This window comes from Cynocephalus volans, chromosome 4 (assembly GCF_027409185.1).
Source record: "Cynocephalus volans isolate mCynVol1 chromosome 4, mCynVol1.pri, whole genome shotgun sequence".
Taxonomy (NCBI): Eukaryota; Metazoa; Chordata; class Mammalia; order Dermoptera; family Cynocephalidae; genus Cynocephalus; species Cynocephalus volans.
The window spans coordinates 106,774,445-106,791,216 of NC_084463.1; the positions used below are offsets into that span (position 1 = coordinate 106,774,445).

General features: G+C 44.1%; 1 protein-coding gene across 1 annotated transcript in view; it reads left to right on the forward strand.

The window, feature by feature from the left end:
* The first annotated feature begins 8 nt into the window (after window positions 1–8).
* DNHD1 (dynein heavy chain domain 1) overlaps window positions 9–16,772 on the forward strand; it is a 104,388-nt gene continuing 87,624 nt past the window's right edge. Inside the window, exons 1-7 of the mRNA XM_063094960.1 lie at window positions 9–26; window positions 2,595–2,783; window positions 3,564–4,432; window positions 7,437–7,610; window positions 13,802–14,005; window positions 14,085–14,195; window positions 16,151–16,307. Coding sequence (XP_062951030.1) covers window positions 9–26; window positions 2,595–2,783; window positions 3,564–4,432; window positions 7,437–7,610; window positions 13,802–14,005; window positions 14,085–14,195; window positions 16,151–16,307 — 1,722 coding nt within the window. The remainder of the gene's footprint in view (window positions 27–2,594; window positions 2,784–3,563; window positions 4,433–7,436; window positions 7,611–13,801; window positions 14,006–14,084; window positions 14,196–16,150; window positions 16,308–16,772) is intronic.

Here is a 16,772-nt window from a genome sequence, read left to right on the forward strand (position 1 = left end):
GAGGGATCATGCAGCAAGGAAGGCAGGTAGTCTCTTTTTTTTTTTTTTACTTTATTTATTTTTTTTTTTTTTTTTTTTCCGTGACCGGCGCTCAGCCAGGGAGTGCACCGCTCATTCTTATATAGGATCTGAACCCGCGGCGGCGGGAGCGTCGCCGCGCCGCTAGCGCAGCACGCTACCGAGTGCGCCACGGGCTCAGCCCGGCAGGTAGTCTCTTAAGACCTGAGAGTGACTCCCTGGCTGATGGCCTGAAAGGAAACAACTTCGTCAGTCCTATAACTGCAAAGAACTGAATCCTGCCAACAACAGTAAGGAGTTTAGAAGTGGATTTTCACCCCAGAGCCTTCAGATGAGAACTGATCCCAGCCAACACCTTGATTTCAGGCTTATGATACCCTGAGCAGAGAACCCAGCAAAGTCATGTTGGACATACCATCTACAGAACTATGAGATACTACATGCGTCTTGTTTTTAAGCTGCTTAGTTTATGGTAATGTGTTAGACAGCCACAGAAGATTTGTGTATTAGTGAGTGTTCCCCAAAGAAACTGAAGCAATAGGCTGAGAAGTCCCACGGTCTGCTGTCTGCAAGCTGGAGGACAAGGAAAGCTGGTGATATAATTCAATCCAAGTCTGAAGGCCTGACAACCAGGAGCGCTGATGTCTGAGGGTAGGAGAAAATGGATGTCTCAGCCATCCTTCCTCTGCCTTTTTGTTCTATTCAGGCAATAGATGGTGCCAACCCATATTGGTGAGGGTGATCTTTGCTCAGTCTACCTATTCAAGTGCTAATCTCTTCCAGAATTACCATCACAGACACACTCAGAAATAATGTTTTACCAGCTATCTGGTCATCCCTTAGCCCAGTCAAGTTGACCCATAATATTAACCATCAAAATTTGTTTATCTCCTAACTGATACACAAGCAGAAAGCACAGTACATAGACTCTGAGATAGGAGTATGCTTGGTGTGATCCATACACAACAGGAGTAGAGGGAATATGGAGAGAGAAGGCAACAGCCATCAGATAGCAATTTGTAGACAATGGTAGTGTTACCAAACCCAAGTCCTACTGCCTGCTGCCAAACAGAAACAACTGACTCAAAGTCAGATGCTGGTGAAAAAGGAATCTCTTCAGACCTGAATAAATCTGCCTTTCCTTTTCACCAGCATTTGACTTTCAAGTCCTTTGTTTCTGTTTGGTGACAGACACCTGGACTTGGGTTCAGTAACAGTACAACTTTGGCTTTAACCTGAGGAAATGAGATGATAAAGTGTTAGTGAGCTTTGAGCAGAAGAGTGATAGGATCTACCTACATTTGTTTTTTTGTTGTTGTTTTTTTTTTTTTTTTTACTTTGTATATTTTTATTTATTTATTTATTTTTTAAATTTTATTTTGTCGATATACAATGTGGTTGATTATTGTGGCCCATTATGAAACCTCCCTCCCTCCTCCCTCTCCCCCCTCCCACCCAACAATGTCCTTTCTGTATGTTTGTCGTGTCAACTTCAAGGAATTGTAATTGTTATGTCTTCTTCTTACCCCCAGTTTTTTTTTTTTTTTTTTTGGTGTGTGTGTGTGTGTGTGTGTGTGTGTGTGTGTGTGTGTGTGTGTGTGAATTTATTTATTTATTTTTATCTCCCACCAATAAGTGAGAACATGTGGTATTTCTCTTTCTGTGCCTGACTTGTTTCACTTAATATAATTCTCTCAAGGTCCATCCATGTTGTTGCAAATGGCAGTATTTCATTCTTTTTTATAGCTGAATAGTATTCCATTGTGAGGATCTACCTGCATTTGAAAAGGGTCATTATCTTCTCTGAAAAGAATAGATTGGAGGGGCAAGGGTGGAAGCCAGAAGACCAGTTAGCAGGCCATGGAAAATTCAGGTGAGAAATGATAGCAGCTTTTATACCAAGGTTGTAGCACTTAAAGTGGTGAGAAATAATTGGATTCCAGATATATTTTTAAGGTATAGCCAATAGAATTTCCTGAAGTATTAGTTATGGTGAGAGACAGAGAAGTCAAAAGTGACTACAAGGTTTTGGCCTGAGCAACTTGAGAAATGGACTTGCCACTTACTGAGATGGGAAAGACAGTGAAAGGAGCAGGTTTCTTTTGGGGGAAGGGGTGGTTAGTAGTCTGGTTTTGGACATTTTAAGTTGTTAAGTTTGAGATACTTATCGGTTATCCAAGTAGGCATTTGGATTTACAAATCTGGATTTCAGAGGAGATGTGGGCCGAATTTCTATTTGTTTCAAATCATTCAGCTGAATTTTAAAAAATCATTCAATCTGCATTCTCCTCTCCTGCCCGCTCCGTAAACTAGATTTTGAGCTCCCTGACATCAAGGATTTTGTCTTATTTGGATTCTTTTGGAGAGATGGGGTGGTGTAGATGGATATGTTGTGGTGGGCAGGGAGTCCCAAAGGCATACCTCGTTGGGACCAGGCACTAGCTTAGACACTCAGCGAATGGATAAACGGGCACATGGATTACACCTGTTCACGACGCTCTCGGGATTGCTAGTCCCTTGAATCAACGTGTCACTTTTTTAGACCCAGCCTGGTCCTCTGTTGGTCCCCGTTCCAGGCTTATGGCAGCCTACGGGTTTGGCCTCGGTACCGCCCCCCTCCCCCGGCTGGGTCCCCGCCCTCTCGGCCCGCCCACATTCGACCCTGGCCCCTCCTCTTTCTGGCTCTTGTCTGTATTCTCGGCTGTGTCTCGGGCCTCCCGGGGTCTGGTAACCGTTCTAACAGCTGGGAACGGATGGAGCTGCAGGTGCGTCTTCGGGTAGGCATCCGCTTCCCTTGGTCCCCCAGGACCCGCTGTTTCTCCTACCCCCCAAAAAGGCCCCCTTTCCCACGCTCCCACGGAGACCACCTCCTCCCCCGCCCGATCCTTTGTCCCTTCTTCCTCTCTGCTTCCACCCGCATCCTGACCAGGTAGTTCACTGTTCCCGCTCTTCTCTTCGGCTTTCTGTCCTCTCGACCTCCTCAGCCTGTGGGCGAACACGTCATGGGACTGAGGCTTTGCTGCCTCTGAGTGACGACCTGTTTTTTTCTCCCCTTAAGGCGATCGCCGACCTCCACTCTGAGTGAAGTTTCCTTGCTGTGACCGAGATTCTCTGAGTGAGCCCTGTCGTGTCAGTTTGTGATTACTCCTGTGTGCCAGCTTCTCTGGGTGTGGGTGGTTTTAGGGTGATTAGGGTGAGCCTGTGCTTGAGACCCAAGTCTAAGTTCATGCACTTTTCCAGCAGGCACTCCCCAATGAAACCTCATCAGCAGATCTGGCTCTCTTCCTTTCCCTTGCCTCCAATACCCCTTAGGCCAGGTGAGGGGGACAGGGTACTGGGAGGTGGGAAAGAACTCTTGTGCTGGGAGGACTCCCACCTCTGACCTGGGCCTGCTTTTTACTAGTCTTTGGGGAAGCTGTAAGGAGGGCGTGAGGTTCTTAGGAAAGGTCCTCTGCTGTTCTGGCTCTGCCCTCCCATTTCTCTGTCCCAGGAGCCCCCCCCCCCCCGCCCTCCTTCCCCATTGACCCTGACCATCTCCTGCCCAGAACTTGAGGGTCTTCTCCTGCCCCTCTTCTGGCCTGGCCCATGCAGGTGAGGCTCAGCATCCAGGAGCCTGGAACTGGCAGTTGGAGCCTGAGTTGTGGGCAAGGTCACTTCGACAGCAGTTAAAAGCCCAGCTCCTCTCTGTTACAGAGAAGAGGAGGGTGGATTTGTCTCCTGATGAGGCATCATCTGATGCCCTTGAGTCTCAGCACTCCGTATGTGTCCTGGACAGCAAAGAACAGCCCTCGGCCTGTCAGAGGCAGTTCCCGAAGCCAGTGACTGAGTCAGAGCAGCCCACAGTGCTGGAGCTACTGCTAGCTGAGCTCCAAACTCTGTTCTCAGCTGTGCTGCAGGATGGCAGCCCTTCAGCTTGGCGCTACCTGCATGCAGTACTGGGTCTGCTGCCTCCATATCGTGAGTTGCTAGTCGGTCATCTTGATTTGCTACCCTTCCTGGAGAAGCTGTACTGCTGGGCACCCTGGGTCCAATCCCAGCTCCAGCTGGACCTGCTAGATGCCATAGACCAGGCCTTTCCTCCAGACAGCTCTTTGTTAGATAGTGCCTCCCATGCTGATTGCCATACCCAGAAGCAGAGGTTCCATCATGGGCCCTCATGCCCAGCCTGCCCTTTTGTGCAGGCCCGGTGGGGTGGGCAGCAAGTAAAGGAGGAGTTGGCTACATGGCTGCGACCATTGACACTGCCTGAGTTACAGCGCTGCCTGGGCATTGTTGGAGCTGAGGTGGCCCTAGAAGAGTCCTGGTGGCTGGATGGCCTTAGTCTCCTGCCCTTGGCACTGGCGACGGACATCCCTGTACAGTATGAAAGTAGTGACAATGCAGAGGAGGAAGCTGTTGGAAGAAGAGAGACTAGGTAAGTGAGGGACCCAGTGTGTGACTAAGAGCAGAGGAGAAAAATAAACCAGTTTATGGGTACCTCCAGGGCCTCTTGGATGTCTAGAGCCAGCTCTCTATTGATCTGAGGGATTAGCCTGATCCCAAGCCAGGCTGGTGTGAGGCTGCTTTCCTCTTCCTTTTTGTCTGCAAAATAAACCCAGTGATCTTAGTGTTAATCCCTATAGGGAAATGCAGAAATTAATGAAAATCAGAAATCAGCCATGAGGAAGCCAAAGCTTCAGAAAACAGTTTGACTTTCCAGAATTTCCAGATTTCTTTCTCAGACTGTGCCAGAGGCCTCCTTAGTTCTTTTTCTCATCCACTCATAATCACTGAGCCTCACCTCTGGGCCTACCTTGTGCTGGATCATGGATGCTGGGTATAGGGTCCTTCCCTGAGGATACACCTGGGGAGTGCTTGTCCGAGTGGCCTTCCTAAACATGTGTATGTGAGCTAAACCAGCTCCAAAGCAGAGCAGAAATGGCAGCACTACTGGATAGGATTTCATCCTGACTCTTTCAGAGTTTTCTTCCTGCTCTGCCAATGTGAGCACTCTGGTCCCCTGAGTGAGGATTCTTTCAAAATCTGACTATCAGAGCTCTCTTCAGGATTTCTGAATGCCTATGGAGACCTCCTCTTTGAGAGTTCTTTAACTTTATTCTTGGAATTTCTCCCAATCCTCAGACTTGATTTTCTAGGTGCTTTGCAGCTTGTCTGTGACATATTTCAGAGTCTGGGAAGAAAGCTCATCTTATCTTTACTCAAGCTTAGCTTCCCCGATAGCTCAAACAGACTTCTTTGCTTTTTCAAAGAACTGCCCTGTGCCCTGAGTACAGTTTCGTTTCCTGGGGGAACTTAATTGAGATGTTGGGAAGGGGTTACATTATCTGCTCTCTCTTTGAACATGGCAGTAAACCTCTGAGATCTAGCTAATATGGTTTAATTTGCATTAAATTCTCCAAGACTGGCTTTCCAGGCATTCATTTATTCAATAAGTATTATTGGATACCTATGTGTATTGGGAACTGCTAGATGCTGGGGATACAGGAGCAAAGAAGAAAACCTGAATTATTTCCCTTGGGGTCTTACAACTTAGGGAGATAGATGTAGATAAGTTGATACACATAAAACAAGACTACAAATTGTAATAAGTGCTATAAAACAAAAGAATGCTGTCTCTCTCCCAGTTGTTCTCTGGACTCTGTGTGTGTGTGTGTGTGTACAGTTAGGGGAAAGCACATCAGAGGAGTCTGGGTCTAGATTAGGAGGTGAAATAAGAAGAGTTTCAAAGAGAAGGGGAGATGCAGTAGTGCTAAATGTTACTGAAGCAAGTAAGAAGAATCTGAAAAATGTTCACTGGATATAGCAACAAGGAAGACATTAGTGAGAATGGTTTCAAAGGAGTTTTGCGGGGAGTAAGCCAGATTGTAGAGCATTCAGGAATGAATGGGAGATGAAGTGGAAATCGCATTTTATTGTTTTTTTCATGAAGCTTGGCTTGAAAGTGAGTGAGAGATAGTCGGGCAGCAGCTTGAAAGAATTTTGGTGTCTAGGTAGGACTCTTTTTTTTTCAAGATAGATGTTTAAAGCCTTTAAGACAGTGCTTGAGGAGTAGGTGCTCAATAAATATTTGTAGACTTAATAAACAGGTTAAGGAAAGAAGAAGAGGAGATTTAAAATGCATCATAGAGAGGGGGGATAAGGGGTCCAGAGCATGGATGGAGGAAATAGGCTTGCAGAGAAAAAAGGACACCCCTTCCTTTCAAGTTGGGGGACAGATAAGTATGTGGAAAAGTAACGAAAGTTGAGGGAGTTGGCTCATGGCTGAGAACCTCCATTTTCGCCAGGCTGGGAAGGAGGCAGAGAATGGGATTGAACAGGTGGGCTTGGGAGGGTTGGACATGGGGTTAGGTATAGCAGCTTGAGGGATCTGAAAGAGGTAGCTGCCTGAGGACTTTATACTAAGATAGCAGAGCAGAATGAACCTACAATTGAGATTGGACACCAGGGATCTACAGAGGGATATATTCTTGGTTCTGTATCTTATAAATCTACTATATCATGTGGGACTTTAACTGCTGAGGAAATGAACCTTTAAAAGCTGTTATACCATTTAAGATGTTCTGGTCCAAAATCTAGGTCATAAACCCTATTGCTGATATGATCTCCAGAATAGGATTGTACTGTTATCCCTGGGGTAACTTGTTTTTCAAAGTTTGGGACAATTAATTATACTAGTATACTTTGACTGGTTGAGTCTAAGTTAAATAATTCCGGAGGGGGAGGTGTGCTCTGAGATCACCCAAATCAAAATTATTAGTCCAGGTAATTAACTTTTGGGTTCTTGGATAATTAATTTTTATGCCAATTTTGTTGGCGGTATGGTAGAAGGGTAAGAAGATGAGAGTATTGGTGCATCTTGAGGGGGGATGCACCATTGGATCCTGGCTGGAAAGGAAAGGATATGAAGCTGGAGGTTGGGTGACAATGGAGGAAGAGCAGGAAAGAGTAACAGGCATGGAGATCATGCAGGGTTGGGAAGCAGGTGTAATGAGAGCAAAGATAGGAGATCAGATCTAGAGTGGTAGGAAGGCTGACAGAAATCCAGGACTGTGGGCTTACAGAGATATGAGTTGGAAAAACAAAGCGGTCGCATTATTCATACACAGTATTACCAAATACAGGCTTCCTAATTATCAGTCAATACAGAATGAATATTCATTTATCAGAAAGGGAGGAGTTGTTCATGCACACGTGTCTAAGTGAATATAGTTGCCTGACTGTGTTGTATGATGGACCATATTTGCTCAGTATGTGGCATATTTGAGAGTAGGTGTTAGACACACTCTGATGATGCCAGGTCAGGTACCCTCAGGCACCAGATCTAGCTCCTTTTTTCACTGGCTAACAGTGGAAAGGCCCAACTTTAGGTACCTGACCTTTTTGTCCTGCCTTTTCTCTCCTTGTTTTTTGTCATACAGGTTTCACCTTGACTATGAAGTTCCTGGGAAGAAAGCCTTCCGAAAGAGAGACACTGGCTTCTTACCTGAGACATCCTTCCTAGGTAGTCAGGTGGTGAATCTTCTGAAGACAGAGAAATACCTGAAGAAGATCCACTTCCTCTATCTCAATGTAGCTCCCAGCAGGTACTTTAGGTAAGAGCCTATGTTCAGACCCTTTTTACTTCTCCCACTGCCTGATTTCCTCCCATGCTATTTTTCCCTTCCTCTTTCATCCCATGCCCACTCCTTTCCCCTGTCCTTTTTCCACACACTCCTCTGTCTCCCAGTTTCTCTTCCTCTTCCCTTCTTCTCAGCTTTCTCCTCTTAACTATCTCCTCTTTGCTTCCCTTTGCTCTCACAGCCTTTTGTCTTAGTCATCCTTTTCTCACTTTTTACTCTTTCTTCTTTATTATATCTTAGAATAATGGAAACATTTGGTTGTAGCTTCAGAAGTGAATTTAATGGGCATCTCTTCCAACTCCAGTGCAAGAATCAGGTGTCAGTTTAAATCTTTACAGTGTCAAGGAAGCTTTGTTTTCCCAAAGGCATCTTGTTCCTTAGACTGAATCAAAATCTGCTTTCTTTTAATTTTTAAAAGAAAAACTCCTGGTCCTAGTTTTATCTCTGGGGCTATAAAAACAAGTCTTCTTCCACATGACTCAAGAGACATCTATTCACTTTCTCCCATTAAATCCAAATCTTACCTATTTTTTTTTTTTTTTTTTTTTTAAAGATGACCAGTAAGGGGATCTTAACCCTTGACTTGGTGTGGTCAGCACCACGCTCACCCAGTGAGCGAACCGGCCATCCGTATATGGGATCCGAACCCGGGGCCTTGGTGTTATTAGCACCGCACTCTCCCGAGTGAGCCACGGGCCGGCCCAAATCTTACCTGTTTTTAAAAGCCCTGTTCAAGTCCCATCTTTTCCCAGAAATCATAGTAATAATTATCATTATTTAAGCTTTTCTATATATCAGGTATTGTGCTAGTAAGAAAATGACATGTGTTATTTAATCCTACCTACCAGGTAGGTGCTATTATTATATTCACATATGAGATCAATAGACTGATGCATAGAGAGATTAAGTAACTTGCCCAAAATCACATAAGTGGTGGAAACAGGACTTAAACCTAGGACTGTCTTAACTCAAAAGTTCATGCACTTAAGCAGTATCTGATACAGCCTCCCAGAGAGCCTTATTTCCTGCATGTACTTATCCCTCTCTCCTGAACTTATGTAGTACTAATGATCTGTATCATTCATTCATTTACTGATCAATTCACTTAACAAATGTTCACTGAGAGCTTCATGCCAGTTATTAAATGATTGTATCTTGGCTGTAATTATACTCTTCTCTCTTTGCTTACTGATACCAGGGCTGGGACTCCGCAAACTTCATTCTCCTTTTTCAGCTGGCCTCCTATTAGGTATGATTAGTAGGGGGTACCAGAAGGAGACTGGACAGCAGGACAAGAGGAGAAGGGATTTGCTCCTTCCTTTGCTTGCTCTTCCTGTCATTGTTGCCCTAGCAATGATCCTTCACCCTGGAAGCAACAGGCACTTTCTCAAGCAGCCTTTTCACAACCCTGAGAAGTATGAACACCAGCTAGTGGCACCTTCTCATCAGAGTCCTGAGCCTCAACTCTGCAAGGCCCCTCCTCCAAACTCTTTAGGTACTAATATCAGACAGGCAGCATCTCCTCCTTAGCAGTCTGAATTCCAACTCTGCAAGCCCCTCCTCCGAGCTCATAGCTTCTAATAACCCAAATCTTTTCCCTTTGTTCCTCTAGTTCTAGGGCTGGTATCTATTTCATACAGTTATTATCTTATATCGGTTTGGTAATATCCTTGGCTTTGAACAGTTCTGAGCTCTATGCTAATGGGAAATAGGATACTAGTAATATACAACATGTAGTGGCATCACAAATTATCACTTGTGGTTGAAAGTGATGAATCACCTACTAAAACCTAGTAGCTGCTACACTTGATCATCATGACTGTAATAATAGTAATGGTAGCAATGTGAGATGGAATGCCTACTGACCATAGTGGAGAGCTTACAGAAAGTAAAGGACAAGCTTAGGGCTTTAAACTATCCACATCAGTCATAATCAGAAAACCATCACAATCAAAGATAAGTGGCACATAAAGAGACAAGAAACCATGGGCAAAAGAGCTAAAAAAAAAAGCAGTGAATAATTACTGGGCCAAGATCTGCCAAAGAAGGAAACCCAGTGGGGTGAGTTTAGCATTTTGGTGCTGCTTTTCCCCAAACAGAGGCACCTGTTGATTCCAGTAGAGGTAGTTGTATGTCAATTTTACTATACATTCCTGAAAAACTGAGAAGAGGAGCCAAGCTTTCAACAGACTCAGGGAACTAAATGAGCAAAAGTTGCAGTTCAGGCCCCACACCAAGGATGGAGATGTATTTCTAGTTCAACTTTACTCCTATGTTGTAACCATTTAGGGTCCCAACCCAAAGCCGAGGGGATTTAATTTGTGGTTTCTCCGATGTGTTCATACAGGTTCTGTTCATATTTTATCCAGGTATTTGGCCTAGTTTTTCTAGTTCTCAAGTGGGAATGTTGGTCCAAATTTCTAGTACACCACCAGCAGACGTAGAACCCTGTCATTTGCTATTTCATTTTGTTCATTTATTTGTCATGTAACAGGGTTTTTTTTAAAAAAATATGTTTGAGGGCCGAACCTGTTGCGCACTTGGGAGAGTGCGGCGCTGGGAGCGCGGCGACGCTCCCCCCTGCGGGTTCGGATCCTAGATAGGAATGGCCGGTGCACTCACTGGCTGAGTGCCGGTCACGAAATAGACAAAAAATATATATATATATATGTTTGAATGTATCAAATTTTTCTTGTATTTGTTCTAGATTTTGATTTACACTTACAGAGGAATTAATTCCTTCACCTCCTTAGAGTCTTTGCTGAACTGTCCCTTCTCCATCCTTATTATCCCATTTAAAATTGCACTCCCTCCTTCCCTGGTATTGCCAATCTCCCCTTTTCTTCTCTTTTTTCCCCCCTTCCTACCATTTATCATGTTTATCGTCTTTCTTCTCCAGTAGAATGAGAGCTCTATTGGGGAAAGGATTTTTGTTTTTTATGTTTAATGATGTATCCTCAGGGCTTGGAACAGTCTGCTCTAGAGTAGAAACTCAGTAATATTTGTTGAATGAATGAATGAATAAATAAATTATCCAGGCTAGGAACAGATTTAGAGGGGGTAGGTGATAAGTTTGGTATAGAACTTGCTGTGTTTCATGTGCATGCAAGACACAGAGTTTGAGATGTTTTGGAAACACTTTAATATATGGGTATGAGACTCAGGAAGATCTTGACTTGCCCCATTTACTACCTAGTACCCTTTAACACTCCACTTGATTCTGGGCCCTTTGATGGAAAGGACTATGCAGTAGTTACCTTTATGCCCTCAGCTCTGACCTCAGTACTTGAACAGAGGGGAAAATTGATAAATGGTTTAACTAAGTTCCAAGAAGTCTGGGACTGGATTTTTCTTGTACAGTGTTGTATCCTCAGTGCCTAACACAATGCTTGGCCTTAATATACATTTGTAGAATAAGTGAATACCCCCCAGACGAGCAATGGCTATCAGGAGTGAGAATACTCCCTAACTCCTGGCCCTCTGCAGAAAGGGCAGCCTCCACTTCATAGGTCTAGAGAAAGGAGAGTCCCCTGGGGAGAGTCAGGGCTCGGTTAAGATAAGCATCTGCCCTATGGAAAGTTAAATAGACCATTGGTTAAGGGAGGGGGCTTGAGTCAGATAGATTTGGTTTTAAATCTTGTATTCTTTCCTTAACTGCCTTGAGCAAAGTTTTAACTTCTCTTTGTTTCAGATTTATCATCTGTAATTTGGGAACAATAGTGCTTGAGATGGTCTAGTAACTTTGTCAGAAAAGAAATAAGGTTTTATATGACTGATTTAGTGAGTCAATTCTGATATCCATCTGTAGTGCATTGAATTATGTCCCCCCAAAACTCATTTGAGCTTGAATTGTGTCCCCCAAGTTTTATGTATTAGAAACATCCCCCACTGTGACTGTTAAGAGGGTGGGAAACCCTATTATGGTAATTGAAAGGTGGAGCCTTTGGGGGCCGGCCCATCAGCTCACTCAGCAGAATGTGGTGCTGGTAACACCAAGGTCACGGGTTTGGATCCCATATAGGGATGGCCGGTTAGCTCACTGGGTGAGCGTGGTGCTGACAACACCAAGTCAAGGGTTAAGATCCACTTACCGGTCATCTTTTAAAAAATAAAATAAAATAAAATAAAAAGAAAGGTGGAGCCTTGAAGAGATGATTGTATTGTAGAATTGTGCAGTAGTGAATGGACTAATCATCGTGGTCAGGAGCATGGTTCTGAGGGCTTTAAAAGAAGGAGAGTCTGTCTCTTGCTCTCTCTCTGCTCTCTCTGTTCCACCATCTTGCAATGTGAGATCCCTGGGTCACTGTCATCACCACCAGGTGGACTTTGGACTTCCCAGCCTCAGAAACTGTAAGCAATAAATTTTGTTTTCTTTATAAATCGCCCAGTTCCAGGTATTTTGTCATAAGCAACAGAATTGGACCAATACACCATCTAAATGCTCTTAAGTCACTTGCTTAATAATTAATGTATTCTAGAAAGTTGAGAGAGAAGAGACAGAGGAGAGCCATTTTATCTCTTGGGCAATACAGGGCAGAGGACACAGGATACAGCTCTTTTTTTTTTTTTTTTTTTTTTTTAAAAGATGACCGATAAGGGGATCTCAACCCTTGGCTTGGTGTTGTCAGCACCACGCTCAGCCAGTGAGCAAACTGGCCATCCCTATATAGGATCCGAACCCGTGGCCTTGGTGTTATCAGCACCGCACTCTACCGAGTGAGCCACGGGCTGGCCCCCAGGATACAGCTTTTAAAAGGCTTAAAAATGTATTTAATGCCTAAAAATATTACTGGCTCCAAGTTGCGAAAGCTGCAAAATAAAAATTAATAAATGCTTTATTAAATGTACCCAGACATAACATTAGGCTAACTGGTCTACTACAACTAGATATAACTATTATATAGTGTTGGGAAAATGGAACAATTTGGTCAGGCTCCCCTTGCCTCGGAGCCGGTTCAGGGTGGTTCAGTAACATTGTGTGTGGGGGTGGACTAAGTGCTCCTGCAAACTGGCGCCACTTTGGCTGGTGTTTACTGCCTTGGGCACCGGCCCTGCGCAGCCATGTCTTTCCAGACCTGTAGCTTCCAAGGACCGTGTGGCTGGTTGCCTAGCTTATTGACCTGCGTGAAGGGGTCTGGTGACCCAGCGTGGCATGTGAAGGGTTTGTGACCCAGTCTGTGAATGGGCTTGAGGGGTCTGGGAGCTCCAGACCAAGCCCTAGCTCAACCATCGGCCTTGTCGGTGCAGGATTACCGGCAGGCAAAAGAGCTATGACAACTAGCGTGGTCGCCTAGCTTTACAATTGGCATCATGAACGGGATTAAGAGCTAGACAATTGGTGCTGTGAGCAGGATACCAGACACCAGCCTCAGCCATAGCTTCACAGTAGCCAGACATATAGCTATCTATGAATTGCATTTAAGGTGAGACATAGGTGCATTTTGCTGAAGCAGGAGAACCCAAGGCCTATTAGGATTTTAAGATAGCTCGGGAGGTACTTGTCTGGTTCGTTAGGTTGCAATTTTCCTCTTTAAGTGCCTGTTTCTAGTCTTCTAGTTTTCCCCTGCTTTTCCCCAGTTACTCCAAACAGCATCCACTGATTATCTTTGCATATTCTTTCAGTATGTAGGCATAAATGTATTTTATCATTTTTAAGATAAGTATTTTTTTTCACATTTCAACATCTCTGAAATTGTGATGCATCTTACAAATTGATGGAGTATCGTATTGGAAGCATTTAATATCTTGGTGTTTCATATAATAATGCTACAACTTACAATTGATGGTGCCTTAGATTTGATGGGATATAAGATAGCTGGGTCTGGAGATAAGGAACTTCTTGGAACTAACTAGGTGTCTTTTTCTCTTTTCTAATCTCTCTTTGACTTACGGGGTTTTTTTTGTTTGTTTTTGTTTTTGTTTTTGTTTTGACAACTGGCCAGTATGGGTATCTAAACACTTCACCTTGGTGTAGCTTCAGTTTTTTCTTAATAATATTTGTTCCATCTTTCTACTTTGAAAATCATTCTGTTCTCCTCCCTTTCCTCCTACTTTCTTCTGCCTTCCTTCCTGCCTCTTTTTCATCTCCCCCATCGCTCTCTGGTCTCTTCTTGAAGTCTGCACAAGTTCCCAGGGCTCCCACTGACCAGAGCTCTTTTTCAAAGCCCCTACAGCCTGACAGTGGTGCCACCCAGCAAGGTGAATCCTGAGCACTACATTTTTTCTCCCTTTGGGATCCTGCATGTACATCCTGTGGAGGGCAGTGAGACGATGACACTAGGTACCTGGCACCGCCATTCTGTTCTCTGGGAACAGCTCCAGTTCATTCCATTCTTTAAGAATTGCCTCTTACACAAGGCCTTGACCTGGTAGGTGATGATGGGTATGGGATTTGGGGGGGAAATGGATGAGAGCACCAGCATATTGTCACTGACCTCTAATCTGTAGTTGGAAGAAGAATGTGAGGTTGCAGGGACTGCGTCGCCTCCAGACTTTCCTAGAGAATCATCTGCTCTTGGCTGTGCCCCACTTTGGAGCTGGACTGCTCCATATTAGCAGGTGAGGTCTTAAAAACATAACTTCAATGTATCTTTAAAAGTTATTATTACAAAAGAGAATAACATGTTCAATGTAGAAAATTTGGAAAATACAAAAACTCACAAAGGAAAAAAAATCTAATCTCACCATCCATAACCACTATGAAGATTTTATTGCATATCATTCTAGTCTTTTTTTCTATCATATATGCAAAATGTGATCATACCTTATATATTGTTAAGTAACCAGGGTTTTTTTCTCTGAATCGTATATTCTGAACATATCTCCATGTATTCTTTTACATCATCTTGCCCCTGTTCACACAATTATTAAGTATAAAATCTGGGGTTCTAACTCAGGTGTTTGAATCCAAACTCTACGTTTTCCATGATATTATTTAGATTCCTTTTTTTGAAAAAGTTGATTATTCCTATTTTTAGTACTTCCTTGCTTTCCCTGCAGGACTCTGTAGCTACTCCCAGGTATATTCTATGATTGGAGTTGCAAACTCAAATGTCTACAGGGCCTAAGCAGGAGGCATTGAAGGAAAGAAGTAAATTCGGTGTAAGACACTAAGGAGCATGGGAACTGCATTCTGGAGATTGCATCTAAAGAGAACGGTCACTATTCACTTCCAACTAATTGTTGCCATTTAGGAATATAGATCCAGTGAGATCAACCACCTTATTTTATAGAATTTCCTGGAATTCCATATTTAGTTGTGAAATTTCTTAATTTTAACTGATTGGCTCAAAATTTTTCTTAAAACACTGTGCTGGCCAACTTTTAGGTACATATTGAAAAACTTTTCAGTCTCAATTTGAGCCATTGGTTACCAGTTTGCAACTTTGCCTCTGGGCAGTTTTTGTCCTTCACTGTAGCCTAATCACTGTGGTGTAATTAAAAGCATAAGGGCTTGGGAGTCTGGACAGATCTGAATTTAGATCCTGAATACTAACAAAGGACTACTTTTCGAGCCTCAGTTTCTGATCTGCAAACTTGGATAAAGGTTTTTGCTACTTACCTGTAATGAGAATTAAATGAGGTTGTGAATATAAAGTGCAATATTCAGTACCTCTTAGTAGACACTGAATAAATTACACCCATTATGATCATCCTGTCTGCTTATTGGGGAACTTTAATCTTTTTCAAGGATGTTTAGACATGTTGAGTTCTCTTGGGGGGACAGGGGTGTGGATAACAGAGGTGGTCTTCATCAGGGATGGTCAGTCCATAGAGAAGTTGCAGTATCACCACCTTTTTTTTTTTTTTTTTTTTTTTTTGTCTTTTTTTCGTGACCGGCACTCAACCAGTGAGTGCACCGGCCATTCCTATATAGGATCCCAACCCGCGGCGGGAGCGTCACCGCGCTCCCAGCGCAGCACTCTACCGAGTGCGCCACGGGCTTGGCCCCCTTTTTTTTTTTTTAAAGATGACCGGTAAGGGGATCTTAACCCTTGACTTGGTGTTGTCAGCACCATGCTCACCCAGTGAGCTAACCGGCCATCCCTATATGGGATCCGAACCCGTGGCCTCAGTGTTATCAGCACCGCACTCACCCGAGTGAGCCACGGGCCAGCCCCAGTATCACCACCTTTGATTCTAAAACTCACCTGTCCTGTAGACTTTTACGGCCCTCGGCTTCCCCTATTTTGAGGAAGAAGCCTCTGCAGTCTCTCCTTCTAAGTCAGACCTTGGGACCTGTTTGATCCTCTTCTCTGGCAGAGAGCTCATTAATATAAACATTTGCATGTACTCTGAGCTTTTCTCAAAGAATTTCTCATCCAACAACTTTCCGGGCTTGAACTCTTCCAAAAAACTCTTAAGAGGAAGCTGTCATTGTTGGCCACTGGTAATATTACAATCTTTGTAAACATTTGCTCAGTCTGTGGTGAGCTTGGCTGGGAAGAGGTCAAAGATGTCCAAGGAAGGAGGGCTGGGATATCAGCTCTGACTTGCTTAGCCCTTGATTCCAGGCTTCTGCAGGAGCTACACTCTGTGCCCTGGCTACCGCAGGAACCAGATAGGTGCTATGAGCTGCTGGACCTGCAGAAGGCTTTAGCCAAGGAGAAGTACAAGGCTCTACAGCTGCTCCATCGTTGCCTGAACCTCTGCACATCCATACTTCAACTGGTGAGAGATGACCTTTTCGAGAAGTTGAGCTCCCAGAGTTCCAGCCTCCTCTTGGTTATGTTCCCTCTGGGACCCCATGTGTGACCAGGACTCTGCTGTTAGATCTGAGCCATTGTCCTGCCTAGCAAAAGCAGTCTCTGCTCTGGGATTGATGGATCAGTAACAGGTGGGAAGAAGCTTGGACTCAACCTTTTCCTAAGGGTTGGTCCTGGCCTAGGAACAAGGCAGAAAGAACGTAACAAGTATATTTTGTCAGTTGTTTGTGCTGGCATTAGGGAATTAGGGCATTAGGAAATTTGAGAACTGGAATCCCAATCTTTCAGGCTGCTGGGCTTATCTATGAACCTATCTTGAACATTTTGTAGGCCACTGTGGCTGGTAGAAGCATGCAGTAGAGGCCTTCCTAATTATGCCTGCTTTCCGTCTGTGGTTCTCCCTCTAACTAGGGTTTGGGAGGCCCTGTTG